The 14,236-nt window shown below is 47.8% G+C and overlaps 1 protein-coding gene across 6 annotated transcripts in view; it reads left to right on the forward strand.

Annotated features, from left to right (window-relative positions):
* The first annotated feature begins 351 nt into the window (after positions 1–351).
* DZIP1 (DAZ interacting zinc finger protein 1) overlaps positions 352–14,236 on the forward strand; it is a 55,072-nt gene continuing 41,187 nt past the window's right edge. For 2 of the 6 annotated variants that reach the window (XM_077855172.1, XM_077855176.1), the window contains exons 1-6: positions 355–632; positions 1,353–1,451; positions 1,901–2,032; positions 3,262–3,487; positions 3,602–4,144; positions 12,225–12,309. In XM_077855172.1, coding sequence (XP_077711298.1) covers positions 3,485–3,487; positions 3,602–4,144; positions 12,225–12,309 — 631 coding nt within the window. In that variant the 5' untranslated portion in view covers positions 355–632; positions 1,353–1,451; positions 1,901–2,032; positions 3,262–3,484. Of the gene's footprint in view, positions 633–1,352; positions 1,452–1,886; positions 2,033–3,261; positions 3,488–3,601; positions 4,145–12,224; positions 12,310–14,236 lie in introns of those variants that run through there. The other 4 variants (XM_077855177.1, XM_077855175.1, XM_077855174.1 and 1 more) reach the window with 4 other exon arrangements.

The raw sequence follows: 14,236 nt of genomic DNA on the forward strand, positions 1-14,236 counted from the left end.
GGTTCCTTGCATCTTGCATCTGCAGGCTTCAGCGATTAAAATGCATCTCTTCTTGGGGGAGATTTCACACGAAGCACCTACACAGTAAATCAGCCAGCTGAAGGCCGGGCCAGCCGCAGGGCTGGAGAGAATCTGGTTTCTCTTTGAAAAGCCTTCCCGGGGAGATCATCCCCCGCCAGCAACAGAGCGCTCGCCGGCACCACGTGTCTGCGCCCACAGCCGGATTGGCGGAGCGCATTTTAGCGCTGCGGTGTAGACGCGCACGGTCCCGCCCAGCTGCCAGAGGAGCCGGGACGCGGAGAGGAGAGGCCGGAGGGAGACCGCAGAGGGGAGGGGGCGGGAGGGGGGTGGGGGACCCGAGGAGCCCCGGCCGGGAGTCTGCGAGGGCCCGAACGGCGCCAGGCCCGCCGCGCCACGACTTGCCCAAACCAGACAGGCTGCATTCTGCGCCCTGGAGGACGGAGCCGGCCCGCCGCTGCCGCTGCCGCTGCCGCTGCCGCCCCGCCGCTCCGCGGCCTCCGTGGGCCCCGCCTTGAGCCAGCGGCGCCTCTGGGGTCTGGTCCCCAGCGCCGCCCCCGCCCGCCCCCGTCCGCCCGCAGCGTCCGGCACCCGCCCCGGAGCGCGCAGCTGGGGTGAGCCGAGGCCCGGGCTGCGCCGGGAGCCCCTGGGAGCCTACCGGGCCCCGCAGACCTCGGGGTGATGCTGCCGCCCGCGCGCCCCGCTCCCCCTCGCCCGCGCGCCCCGCTCCCCCTCGCCCGCGCGCCCCGCTCCCCCTCGCCCCCGCGCCCCGCTCCCTCTCGCCCGCTCCCCCTCGCCCGCTCCCCCTCGCCCCCGCTCCCCCTCGCCCCCGCGCCCCGCTCCCCCTCGCCCGCTCCCCCTCGCCCCCGCGGCGCCCAGCCTTCCCCGGAGCCCCGGAGCCCGGGAGCCCGGCCTTTGTCCCCGCAGCGAGCCCGCGGCCCGAGGCGCCGCGCCGCAGCCCAGCCCCGGGATGGGGGGCGGAGGGGCCGCGAAAACGTGCCCCTTCTTTCTTCTTTCCTGTTCCGGCCATCTTGGGGCCGAGACCCGAGCGCGGGGCGCGGGGGGCAGGCAGCGCGGCTCGGTGCGCCCAGGTGGCGGCGGCGACCCCAGCCAGCCCCGCCCGCGCCGCCTCCGACCGCCGCGGGGGCGCGCGGGGAGCCCCAGCTCGGCCCCGGGCCTGGGCCCACCGCCCCGGGCAGCCCCGAACCCGCCAGAGGCGCAGAAAATAGGAGGGATACGGCCTGGGAGCTGACCTACGCCCAGTTCATTCAGTCATTCTTTACCCACGTGTCCCTTTGGCAGATTCTCAGCCCTCCCCGCCTGTCCTTTGCTAGGTGCTGAGGACACATAACGGCGAGCAAGAGGAGCCCGGCCCTTGTTCCCGCGGACCCCGCAGCCCAGTGGATGGAGCCCACCGTCCGCAGACCTGCCAGGTCGGTATCCTCACGGCCTCCAAACAGGTTGGGAAGCCGGGGCATGCGCGGACATAACCTGTCCTGGGTCAAGCAGCGAGTAAATGGCAGAATCAAACTTTGAACCTAGGTCTGTAAGTCTTTATGCCAGCTGCAGTGAACCGTTAATGGTTCTTTTTTTTTCCCCCAAAGGCCCATTACAAGCGATTTGGATGTACAGTTTGTATGAAGTCCTATGAAGTGCATGCTCCATTTCCTGGATGTTTATATGTGGGTTTATTTCTAGTTCACGGTATCTGGAAAGTGCTAAAAATATTTGATATTACAACTTTGCTTTAAGTTACTCTGGATTGTATTTTCCTTTCTTCTATTCACATATATGGCTGTTAGGAAAGAAAACAAAATTCCTGAGGGTTGTTCCAAGCAGGGAATCCCCGGTGGATTGACGAATGTGTGTGGCTTTTCTTCAGCTCACTGATCTCTGTGGTAGCTACGGGCACCCAAAAAACCCCCAAGAATGAAAGGCCTGTGATCCGCAAGTTGCTGCTAGAGATATTTTAGCCTCTCCAGATAACAATGCAGCTGCCACACAAGTTTTTAAGGTAAATAACAGGGCCTGCTAAAGCTTAATGGTACAAAGCTGATTAAAGTTCTCCATTTAAACTTTTTTTTAAGTTCACATTTTGAAAATGTATCCTTTTGGAAAGACAAGTGAAGTACTAATATCTAGGGAAGTTGCTTGATTTGTGTATCTTGTTTTTTTTTAAGATTGTATTTATTTATTCATAGAGACAGAGAGGAGAGGGGCGGGGGGTGGGGGGTGGGTGGGTGGGGGTGGGCAGAGGCACAGCCAGAGGTAGAAGCAGGCTCCATGCAGGGAGCCTGATGTGGGACTCAATCCAGGGTCCCCAGGATCACACCCCAGGCTGCAGGCGGCGCTAAACCGCTGCGCCACCGGGCCTGCCCTCTATCATCAGTAGATTATATTTAGGTAGGCAACTCAGAGGAAGAAAGCATCTAAAAAAAAGTGTGTTGGGTGTAAGAAATTCAGAGAGAGAGAGAGAGAGAAAAAAAAAAAGAAATTCAGAGAGCCTGCCATCAAACATAGTTAGCTACTCCACAAATTTAATATTTTAACCAATTTTGTTGACGCATAATATACAAATGCACCCTTAATTTTCGATGTACAATTCGATACATTTTTTGACAATGTATATACCCAGGTAATCAACAATCAAAATACACAATAAAAAAACAAACAAAAAAACAAAATATACAATCAAAATGTAGAATATTTCTGTTATACTGCAAGAGTGTTCTTGTTCTTTTGCAGCCAATTCCCCAACATCTCATGTAATTTTACATAGTTTTGCTGCGTAACTTTTTTATTTTTTTAATGTTTTTATTTTTTTAAATTTATTTATGATAGTTACACATAGAGAGAGAGAGAGAGAGGCAGAGACACAGGCAGAGGGAGAAGCAGGCTCCCTGCACCGGGAGCCTCACGTGGGATTCCATCCCGGGTCTCCAGGATCGCGCCCTGGGCCAAAGGCAGGCGCCAAACCGCCGCGCCACCCAGGGATCCCCCTGCTTGACGTTTTTTAAGTTGCGTATAAAAGATGAGGATCATAGGCATTTCTCATCTCCACACCGAGGGGGACAGGAGTGAATAACCAGAGGCTGGCGGCTGGGACCAGGAGTGCCCCGGGGTTGGGGTTCCCCAAGGGGCATCGTGGAGCGTCAGCCCCAGAGCCGGAGCCAGGGAGGGGAGTGGCCCGGGGTGCCCTCTCGGGAGGACGCGCTCGCCCACGGGTCTCCTCCGGTCCCGCAGGGCCCCGGGCGCACGCTGACGGCCCTGGGGGCAGGCGCGCCCTCCGCTCCCGGCCCCGCAGCGGCGCTGCCATAGCAACGGCCTGGCCGCCGCCGCCGCCGCCGCCGCCGCGCGAGACCCGGCCACCTCCCGCTCCCGAGGGGTGGGGCGGCGGCGGCCCGGGAGGCGGCCCGGCCCGCCCCCTCCTCGGAGGCCAGCGGAGGCGGCGGATTTTCTCCCCAGCATGGTAAGGGCGGGGAGGTGGCGCTGCCCGGGGGACGCGGGGCGGGGGGCGGCCCCCCTCGCCAGCCCCGGCCGCGGCGGCCCCCCTCCGCATCCCCACGCCGTCCGCTCCCCGCAGCCCTTCCAGAAGCACGTCTACTACCCGCTGGCCGGCTGCCCCGAGGGCCCCGGCGCCCCCGCAGCCGCCGCGATGGCCTGTGCCCCCCACCGCGCGGCGTCGGGCCCCCTGCCCTGCTTCCAGTTCCGGCCTCGGCTGGAGAGCGTGGACTGGCGGCGGCTGAGCGCCATCGACGTGGACAAGGTGGCGGGGGCCGTGGACGTGCTGACGCTGCAGGAGAACATCATGAACATCACCTTCTGCAAGCTGGAGGACGAGAAGTGCGCCCACTGCCAGTCGGGGGTGGACCCGGTGCTGCTGAAGCTCATCCGCCTGGCGCAGCTCACCATCGAGTACCTGCTGCACTCGCAGGAGTTCCTCACCTCGCAGCTGCACCACCTGGAGGAGCGCCTGCGCCTGAGCCTGGAGGAGGGTGAGCAGAGCAGGACGCTCCTCAGCAAGCAGGCCGGGGAGATTAAGTTACTCAAGGAAGAGTGTAAACGCAGGAAGAAGATGATCTCCACCCAGCAGCTGATGATCGAGGCCAAAGCCAGCTACTACCAGGTGGGACACTGCCTTGTGATTCCAATTCATAACCCAGGGAAACTCTCCATCCCCACCGGCCAGGATGTTGAGAATCCCTTTCCCAGATCACTGCTTCCTCCCACCCCATTTCTCAGTAGGTAAGCGGAGCGGTGATTGTAACCAACAAGCGACATGGTTCATTACCTTCCATAGACGACCGTAGGATTAATAATGAAACAACCTCCGCAGTGTTGTTTTAAAGCCATCTACATGCAGGTTGTTTAAGAAACTGCGTCCTAATCGATATAATGAGGAATAAACCATGTACAAATTGCTGTTGAGGTCTGCACCCCCCCCCCCTTGATCTGGTATGACTAAATTTGTGGGGGTTTTATTTCAAAATATTTTCAGACTTACAGAAAAGTTGTAAGAATAGCGCAAAGAACTTCATAAACCCCTCACCCAGATTCTCCAGTTATTAACATTTACCACAGTTGCTTTGTTTACTCAGTCTCTATGTACATACTATTGTTTTTTGAACCATTCAACAGTGAGTTTCCGGCTCCTGACCATTTCAATGTGTATATCTCCTGAGTACAAAAACACTGACTAATGATATTAGTGATAAAGAACGACAGTGTGTTTCTTTTTTTTTTTTTTTTAAGATTTTGTTTATTTATTCATGAGAGACACAGAAAGAGAGAGAGAAAGGCAGAGACACAGGCAGAGGGAGAAGCAGGCTCCCTACAGGGAGCCCGACATGGGCCTGGATCCCAGGTCTCCAGGATTACACCCTGGGCCAAAGGCGGTGCTAAACCACTAAGCCACCTGGGCTGCCCCCAACAGTGTGTTTTAATTGAACAGGTTATATTTAAAATATATTTTATTAGTAAAACAACAGTATTTAAAGAAGTAAAACCTCTTGCTTTTCTGCTCTTAATCACTACTATGGGTTAGACATTGAGCTCAAGATAAATATTGTAATTTTTGGGTATACAGAAATCAGTGTACTTATTTTTTTTTTTTTTTATCAATTAGGTGGAGGAATCGCAAAGGGTATCAACAATGTTGGATAAAGATATCAAAGTAAACAACAGGCTGATGAGATTGATTTTATTTCCTTATATTGTAGTCCCTTTGGCCAAAGAAGAGTTAAAAGACCTCAGGGAATGGGATGCCTGGCTGGTTCAGTCAGTAGAGCATGAACTTAGGGTTGTGACTTCGAGCTCCACAGTAGGAGTAAAGTTTATTAAAAAAAAAAGCTTCAGTGGACTTAGGTACTAGTGGTATGAGTGATTGCAGAGGACTGGGCTTACGCACAGATAATGGGGTGGTTCATAGTGCTTAAGGACTGACTCAAAAAAAATAAATAAATAAAAATAAAATTAAAAAAAAAAAAAGGGGACCGACTCAGCAGCAGGAGCCATGGGAAAAATGAACTTAAGATAGATGAACAGTTGGCAGAGAATACTGTCAGAAAGGCTTAGTGGTCAGCCTTGGGTATACAACCCTGAGGTATAATCCTCAAATGACACATGATGTTGCTCGTTGCCTATTTGTTTCATAAGTGCCATTTAGAAACTATGTACTTAAAAATAGTGCTGATAGGCGTTTTATAAATATATTTATTATACAATGAGTAGAATGGGTTCTACTTAGACATTAAAAATTGTTTAGCTTGGGGAGCCTGGATGGCTCAGTCGATTGAGCATCTGACTCTTGGTTTCCACTTGGGTCATGATCTTGCAGGTTTGTGAGATTGAGCCCTACATCAGGCTCCAGGCTCAGCACGGAGTCTGCTTGAGATTCTCTCTCCCTGTATCCCTCCCCAATGTGCTCTCTGGCTCTCTCTTTCTCTCTCTCTCTCTAAAATAAATGAATCTTCAAAAAAAAAAAATAGTTTAGGGATGCCTGGGTGGCTCAGCGGTTGAGCATCTGCCTTTGGCTTAGGGCGTGGTCCCTGTCTGGGGATGGAGTTCCGCATCTGGCTCTTTAGAGGAGCCTGCTTCTCCCTCTCTCTATGTCTGCCTCTCTCTCTGTGTTTCTCATGAATGAATAAATAAAATCTTTTTTTAAAAAACGTTTAGCATTGGTGGTAATCGGTAAAATATTAAAACCAAAACATACAGAAATTTTATGTTTATGAACATTTTTTCATTCTTTTGGTTACCATAGAAATAGCTGTTGTAAAGATTTTCAAGTATGAATGATGTGCGTGAATAAAGATAATGGCTCAGTTTTATGAAATGAGTGATACCTGCCAACTTGGCCACTCAGCAGACTCTGAATGACCAGGTGTATAGTGTGCCTAGGTGTGACCGTGAAAAAATAGAAGTGACCAGACCACTTTTTTCTATTTAGCCGAGTGTAGACACACTCTGCTGTCTTTGGTGGCTTGCCATTATGTCTTCGTGGAGTCTCTGAGCAGTGTGAGCCCTTTAGGGAGACAATTCCAGAGTTAGACTGCATGGGTTTGAATCCTAACTATTCTACTATGCAAGTCACTTAACGCCTAGACCTCCGTTTCCTCATCTGGAAAATGAGAACATTAGTAGTAGGTAACTTTTAGGACTATTCTGGGAATTCCATGAGATAATGCATGTGTGGCATAAGGAAGTCAGCAAACAGCATCTGATGTGTGCATGTTGATTTCCACAGTGGCTTCTTGGTAGTGAGCTGTGACTACCTGTGATGTATGTGAATCCTCACACCTTTCCTAGGAGCTAAATAGTGGTTGCAGTGCTGATGCTGTAAGAATCAGTGATTCAGACACGGGAAGTCAAGACTGCTGCTAAGAAAAGTTGATGCATAAGCTAGCTGGGATTCCAAGGTGTTATGATTATTTTAACTTCAGGTTCCTGTGTTTAGGGATATTCGACCTATGATAAAATTTACAGGAAGACCCTTGATTTTGTTGAAATAGCTACTTGACTTTAGCCTACAGTCATCAATTTGTGTTTTTGTTTTTTAAAGATTGTATCTATTTGAGAGAGAGCATGGGATAGAGAGAGAGCAAGCACAAGCAGGGAAGAGGGGCAGAGGGAGAGGGCAAAGCAGGCTCCCCACTAAGCAGGGAGCCTGATGTGGAGCTCAGTCCCAGGACCCTCGGGATCACGCCCTGAGTCGAAGGCAGATGCTTAACCGACTCAGCCGCCCAGGCATCTCATGAATTTGTGTTTATTTATTTATTTTTTTTATTTTAATTTTTATTTACTTATGATAGTCACAGAGAGAGAGAGAGGCAGAGACACAGGCAGAGGGAGAAGCAGGCTCCATGCACCGGGAGCCTGACGTGGGATTCGATCCCGGGTCTCCAGGATCGCGCCCTGGGCCAAAGGCAGGCGCCAAACCGCTGCGCCACCAAGGGGTCCCTGAATTTGTGAGACCTCCAACAGCTGAGGAAATATTGTGGCCATGTGTAAAGGCAAATCTATACCAAAGATTTGGCTATCAAATTATTTTTTATATATTTTTTAAAGATTGTATTTATTTATTAAAGACATGGAGAGAGAGGCAGAGACACAGGCAGAGGGAGAGACAGTCTTTCCGCAGGGAGCCTGGTATGAGACTGGATCTTGGGACTCTGGGATCACGCCCTAAGCCGAAGGCAGACACTCAACCACTGAGCCACCCAGGCGTCCCTCCAATAATTTTTTTTAATTAAAAATTTAAAAACCCCAGTGGATCATAACAGAACTTAGACTCATTCCAAGAAGACCTTTTGTTTTCATAGCTGGAAGACTTAGATTCCTCTCCATGCTTTAGCACCATGGGCAGATTTTGGAATCTGTCAGTGAATTTCTGACCCTGGTTGCAGTTTTTTTGGGGTCTCAGAACTGGAGATGAGTGTTGGGGGAAGAAAAAGCATGCATTTTGCAGTTAGAGAGACATAGATTAAAATATGCATCTGAGGGACGCCTTGCCTTGGGTGGCTCAGTGGTTGAGCGTCTGCCTTTGGCTCAGGGCGAGAAACTGCAGTCCCAGGATCGAGTTCTGAATCGGGCTTCCTGCATGGAGCCTGCTTCTCCCTCTGCCTATGTCTCTGCCTCTGCCTCTCTCTGTGTCTCTCATGAATAAATAAATAAAATCTTTTAAAAAATTAAATAAAATATGCATCTGATAATGCTATGACCTAATTCATTCTCTGCATCCCCATCCAACCTCTGGCAACCACTGTTTTTACTGTCTGTCATTTTGCTTTTTCCAGAATGTCATATAGTTGGAATCACTCAGGATGTAGCCTTTTCAGATTGATTTCTTTTCTTTAGTAATATGCATTTAATGTTTTTCCATGTCTTTTCCTGACTTGATGGCTTCTTTCTTTTAAGTGTTGAATAATATCCCATTGTTTAGATGGACCACAGTTTATTTGTTCACCTACTGAAGAATATCTGTGTTTTAGTTGTTTGTTTTCTTTTAGTTGAGTTTTAAGAGTTTTTATATATTTTAGATAACAGCTCTTTATCAGTCATGTGTTTTGCACGTTTTCTCCCAGTCTGTGGGTGTTTTCTCGTTTTCTTCACATTGTCTTTTGCAGAAGTTCTGAATTTTAATGAAGTCCTGCTTATCAATTATTTCTTTCATGGATTGTGCCTTTCGTGTTATATCTAAAAAGGCATTACTGCAGCCATCAAGGTTTTCTTCTATGTAATTTTTTAGGAGTTTTATAGGTGTGTGATCCACTTATATTTTACATTTAGGTCTTTGATCCATTTTGAGTTAGATTTTGTGAAGGATATGAAGTCTGTATTGGCGTTCTTTTTTGCATGTGGATGTCCAGTTGTTCCAGGGCTGGACATAGTTGAAGAAACTATCTTTGTTTCGTTGTATTGTTTTTGCTTCTTTGTCAAAATTCAGGTGATGATATTTATATGGGCTTGTTTCTGGGCTCTGTCTTCTGCTCCAGTGTTTCTGTCTTTTTTTTTTTTTTTTTAAAGATTGATTGATTGACTGATTGATTCATGACAGACACACACAGAGAGAGAGAGAGGCAGAGACACAGGCAGAGGGAGAAGCAGGCTCCATGCAGGGAGCCCGACATGGGACTCAATCCCGGGTCTCCAGGATCACACCCCGGGCCGAAGGCAGCACTGAACCGCTGGGCCACTGGGGCTGTCCTGTCTGTCTGTTCTTTAGATGATACCACAGTGTCTTGACTACTATAGCTTTATGTAGTGAGTCTTAAAATTGAGAAGCATCAGTCCTCCAATTTTGCCTGTCTCCTTCAATACCATGTGGGCTATTCTGCGTCTTTTAACAAACTTTAGAATCAGTTGGTTGCTATTCACGAATCACTGCCTGGGATTTGGATTGGGATTGCATTGAATCCATAGATCAAGTTAGGGAGAATTGACATCTTGACAATATTGAGTCCTCATATCCATTAATATGGATAGTCACTTACTTAGTTCTTCTTGATTTGTTCTTCAGAACTTTGAAGCTTTCTTCACATAGATCTTTTTTTTTTTTAGATTTTATTTATTTTATTCATGAAAGACATAGAAAGAGAGGCAGAGACATAGGCAGAGGAAGAAGCAGGCTCCTTGAGGGGAGCCTGATGCGGGACTTGATTCTGGACCAGGATCTATCCTGAGCCAAAGGCAGATGCTCAACCACCGAGCCACCGAGGCATCCCTATATAGATCTTGTACATATTTTGTTGGATTCATACCTAAGAACTCATTTTTGGGGGTACTAATGTAAATGGTGGTATGTTTTGAATTTCAAATTCCACTTTTTCATTACCAGAATATAGGAAAACAATTGACTTTATAGTATATAAACCTTATATCCTGCAATTTTGCTGTACAATTATATTAGTACCAGAGGGTTTTTGTTGTCAATTCTATTTTCTATGTAGACATTAGTATCATCTACAAACAAGGAAAATTTTGTGTCTTCCTTCTCAGTCTGTATATTTGTTACTTCTTTTTCTTGCTGTAATACATTAGCAAAGACTTCCAGAGCAATGTCTGTTTCTACAAGCTTGGTTTGCCCTGTGTCTTCTCCTCTCCTATGGATCCAAGAAGAGTTGTTGATTTTTTAGTTCAGCTTTTTACTTATTATAAGGATGGAGTGGCAATTTTCAAGCTTCTTACCTGCATATCTGGGAATGAAGTCTTTTAATTTTATTTTGGTGTTTTTGTCAAATAGAAATTTTTCATCTTTAATTTTTATTTTTAAAGATTCTATTTATTTGAGAGAGAGAATGAGAGAGTGCAGAGAGTGCACACGAGCCAGAGTTGGGGCAGAGGGGGAGAGGGAGAAGCAGGCTCCCCGTTAAGCAGGGAGCCTGATCTGGAGCTCTATCCCAGGACCCCAAGATTATGCTTAGAGCTGAAGGCAAACACTTAACTGACTAAATCACTGAGTCACCCCAGATGTTTTTCATCTTGATGCAGTCAAAATGTCAGGTTATTCTTTATGGAGTGGGAACACCTTCTTACCCTGAGCTCATAGCTTTTCTGTATTACTCAAATGGTTAAAATATCTATTTTCCATTTTTAGAAATTAAAAGTCACATATTCTAGGTTTCTTCATCCTTTCTTTTCTCCAGTGCTGTGCATAGCTCCGCACTGATACCTGAGTCACATGGGCAGTCCATTATGTACCATAAGGAAACCCAACAGTCATCAAGCAGCAGAGAAGGCTGGAAAGATAGTCAAAGATTCTGACGCATGGTCAGTTTCTTCGACAAATGAATTGCAAGGAAAAAGAGAGATGCAGGGCAATCTATAGATCTAAAAAGAGTTGAGAGACATGATGAGCAGTTGCAGGATATGGGCTTATTTGGATCCTGACTCCAAACAAAGTAAAATTTTTTTCTAAGACAGTGTGTGAAATATTGGAAACAAATATTTTTAATGTGTTGTTATTAAGCAATTTTCACATTTTAAAAGGTGGACTAATAATATTAGGATTGTGTTCATAGTAAGTCCTTTTAGAGATAGATTGTAACAATTGAAAATATACTAACAAATGAAAATACATAACATCCAGGGTTTAATTCAGCATGATCCAGGGACAAAGGTATAGATGAAGCAAGTTGAATTTTTGCTTAAAATTTGAATCAGTATTAAAGTGGAAAATGGAGATATTGGTAAAACTGATTATTTTTTCAGTGAAATTCATTTTAGGAGGCTAAACATTTCTAAGCATGTGGTCATTTATTATTGCTGGACTCTAGAGCAAATGCTCTGAATAAGATAGGCAAGAGCCCATGCTGTCAGGAATATGACATTCTGGAACCAGGAGGCATTGGGCAGGAGATGGTGAACAAGTGAAGTATATAAATGTGGAAATAGTAACTGGTGAGATGTGCAATGTTGAAAATAAGACAGTGTGCCGGGACAGTGACCGGCAGGAAGACCACCCGTGAGGGTCTTTTTTTTTTTTCACCCGTGAAGGTCTTGTGGAAAACATGCCATTCCTCCCCAGTGTGGAAGATGCTTGCTGAGCAATTCCTGAATGTCAGGCAGGAGCCAAGGGGGGAAAGTCTGAGAAAGATCCAGGTGGGGCATGAGCTGATGTAGAGGAAATTGGCCTGCTTTTGGGACAGAAAGAAGACTGATGTGGCTGGAGTGTCCCAGACAAGTTGGTGACAGGCTGGGAACCTTCTGTCTAACGGGAACAGCATCGGGGTTCCTCTAGGCACCGGAATGGGCTACTTTAGGTGTCAAGAGATGGTTTTCACTGCCTTGTGCTCAGTTTGGGGAGAACACCCTGGTTTATAGTAGTCTTTTTAGTCCTGTTTTTAGTATTTCCTGGTAGGATGGTATCTTTGGGGGAAGAATTCCCAAGAGGAGGTGGTGCCTTAGGTATCCCAATTTTAATTGAACTTAGGTGAGGGGCACCTGGGTGGCTCAGGTGGTTAAGCATCTGCCTTCAGTTCAGGCCATGATCCCAGGGTCCTGGGACCAAGTCCTGCAACGTGCTCCCTGCTCAGTGGGGAGCCTGTTTCTCCATCTCCCTCTTTCCTTCCCCCCTGCTCGTGCTCACTTTTCCTCAAATAAATAAATAAATAAATAAATAAAAATCTTTAAAAAAAATTAAACTTAGGTGGAAGGACTCATTACAGACTCATTATAGACACTTGGATTTGTTGCTGTCTCCTTTCCAGTGCCATTTTTGTGACAAGGCCTTTATGAACCAAGCTTTTCTACAAAGTCACATCCAGCGGCGCCACCCTGAAGATTCTCACCTCGGTAAGTCATGGGCTCAACTTCAAAGAGCTGTCTTCCCTTTGGTACCTTTTTCTCCTTTCAGTAAGACATAGTCCAGTGCATCTCTCGACCCTTTTAAAAGAAAGTATCATAGTTTTTGTTCATTCATTAAATAAATACTGAGCCCCTACTAGGTGCCATGCACGGCACCAGGCCGGGGGATTTGGGTGCAAGCGAACTAGACCAAGTCCTGCCCTCTGGAGTCTTATGATCTGCTAAGAGGGGCAGAGGAGACGCACTTCAACAAACAAATGAGTAGTTCTTTTCAAATGCTGGCAGAGGCTACAAAGAAAATAAAATAGGAAGAATGGGCTGGAGGTAGTCAGCAAAGGCTTCACTGAGGAAATGCTGTTGGATCAGAGATGGGAATGACGTGGAGGTCCCAGCGTGGGGAAAGTCTGGGAAGTGAATATCCCAGGCAGGGGGAGCTCTGATTGTTTGGTGGGGGTGGGCAGCACGGTGTGTTTGAGGAACGCACAGAAGGTTAGTGAGTAGAATGAACAAGGCAGTAGTGTGCAAAACAGGGCTTTGGAGGGGAGGGGGTCAGGTCACCTGGGACCTTCGAAGGCTGGGAATATGGGCAGCTGCTGGTGGAGAGTGCGGCAATGGTGGAAGCAGGTGGAAGAATGAGGGAGGCTGCCAGAGTAGCCCAGGTGAGTGACATGGCAGTGGGATGGAGACGGTACCAGGGAAGACCAGAGAAGTGAGGATGGACAGGACGCATGACACATGGAGCTCGCAGAGGTGTAAGTCTGCACGAGAGCAAGGAGATAAAGAAAGCCAATCCTGGGTTTTTTGTCTTACACGTTTGGGTGAATGGCAGTGATAGCTCCTGAGATGGGGACCTAGGGGCAGAGGGTTTGTTTTGGTCAGGGTAAACTTGAGTCCCGATTCTGTCACTATCCAAGTGGAGGTGCAGAGGATCTGGAGGTCAAGGTAGAGGCCCAGGCTGGAGATCTAAACCCAGAAGTCCTTAGCAGAGCTGGACTGGATGAGCTCACCTAGAGAGGGGAAGACAGCCGAGAGCCAGCCCTGCGGCTCTCCCAATGCGAGGAGCAGCCAAGGGCAGTGAGAAATAGTCATGGAGGCAGAAGGGAGACCTGGGGAGTGTGTTGGCATGGAAACCAAGGGAAACAAGTGTTTCGGAAGGCAGGCAGTATCCAGTTCCCCGAATGTTCCTGAGGCACAGAGTAAGATGAGGACCGAGAATTGATTCTTGCTGTCACGATGGCTGCTGCTGACCTTGACATGACTGCTTCTGTGGGTTGGTGGGAACAAAAGCCCAAAGGGAGTGAGCTAAGCTGAGAACCAGGTGAGCAAGGGATCACATTGTACATATTTACTTAAGTACCATTTGTGGGGAAGGGCAGCAGAGACACGAGGCATTGTCTGGAGGGAAATGTGGGACCAAGGCAAAATTTTTGTTTCCTTTGATGTGGGAGATAGGAAGATGTATTTGGGTGCTGATGTGAATTAACCATGTATAGAGGGGGAAATTAAGAGAGGACAGGGGTTCAGTGCTTCTCCAGGAACCACGTTTCTTGTTATGTAAATATTCTTAATATAAACAAACAAAAAAGGCCAGGTCTTCTCAAATCAAAGCTTTCTGCAGATTGCCTACAGAACAGTAACCCACAGAAATTCTCATTACGGTTTAAATGCTTTTAGCATCTCAACAAGTGTGCTTCTCGCTTGCTTTAGCCTCCTTTTTGGGCCAGTCTGCTTCCACTCCTGCCTATTTCAGACAGATTTATTTAGGAAACAGCTAAAGCTTTGTATAAACAGTACGAACAGCCGAAAATTCCATTTGTAAATCATGGACCATTATACAATTTAGCAGTTTGTTGGAGAAATTGGGAAGATTAAATATTTTAATTAACCTACCATTCTTCAGTGTGAAACTGACCTT

The sequence above is a fragment of the Canis aureus genome, chromosome 17 (genome assembly GCF_053574225.1).
Source record: "Canis aureus isolate CA01 chromosome 17, VMU_Caureus_v.1.0, whole genome shotgun sequence".
Classification (NCBI taxonomy): Eukaryota; Metazoa; Chordata; class Mammalia; order Carnivora; family Canidae; genus Canis; species Canis aureus.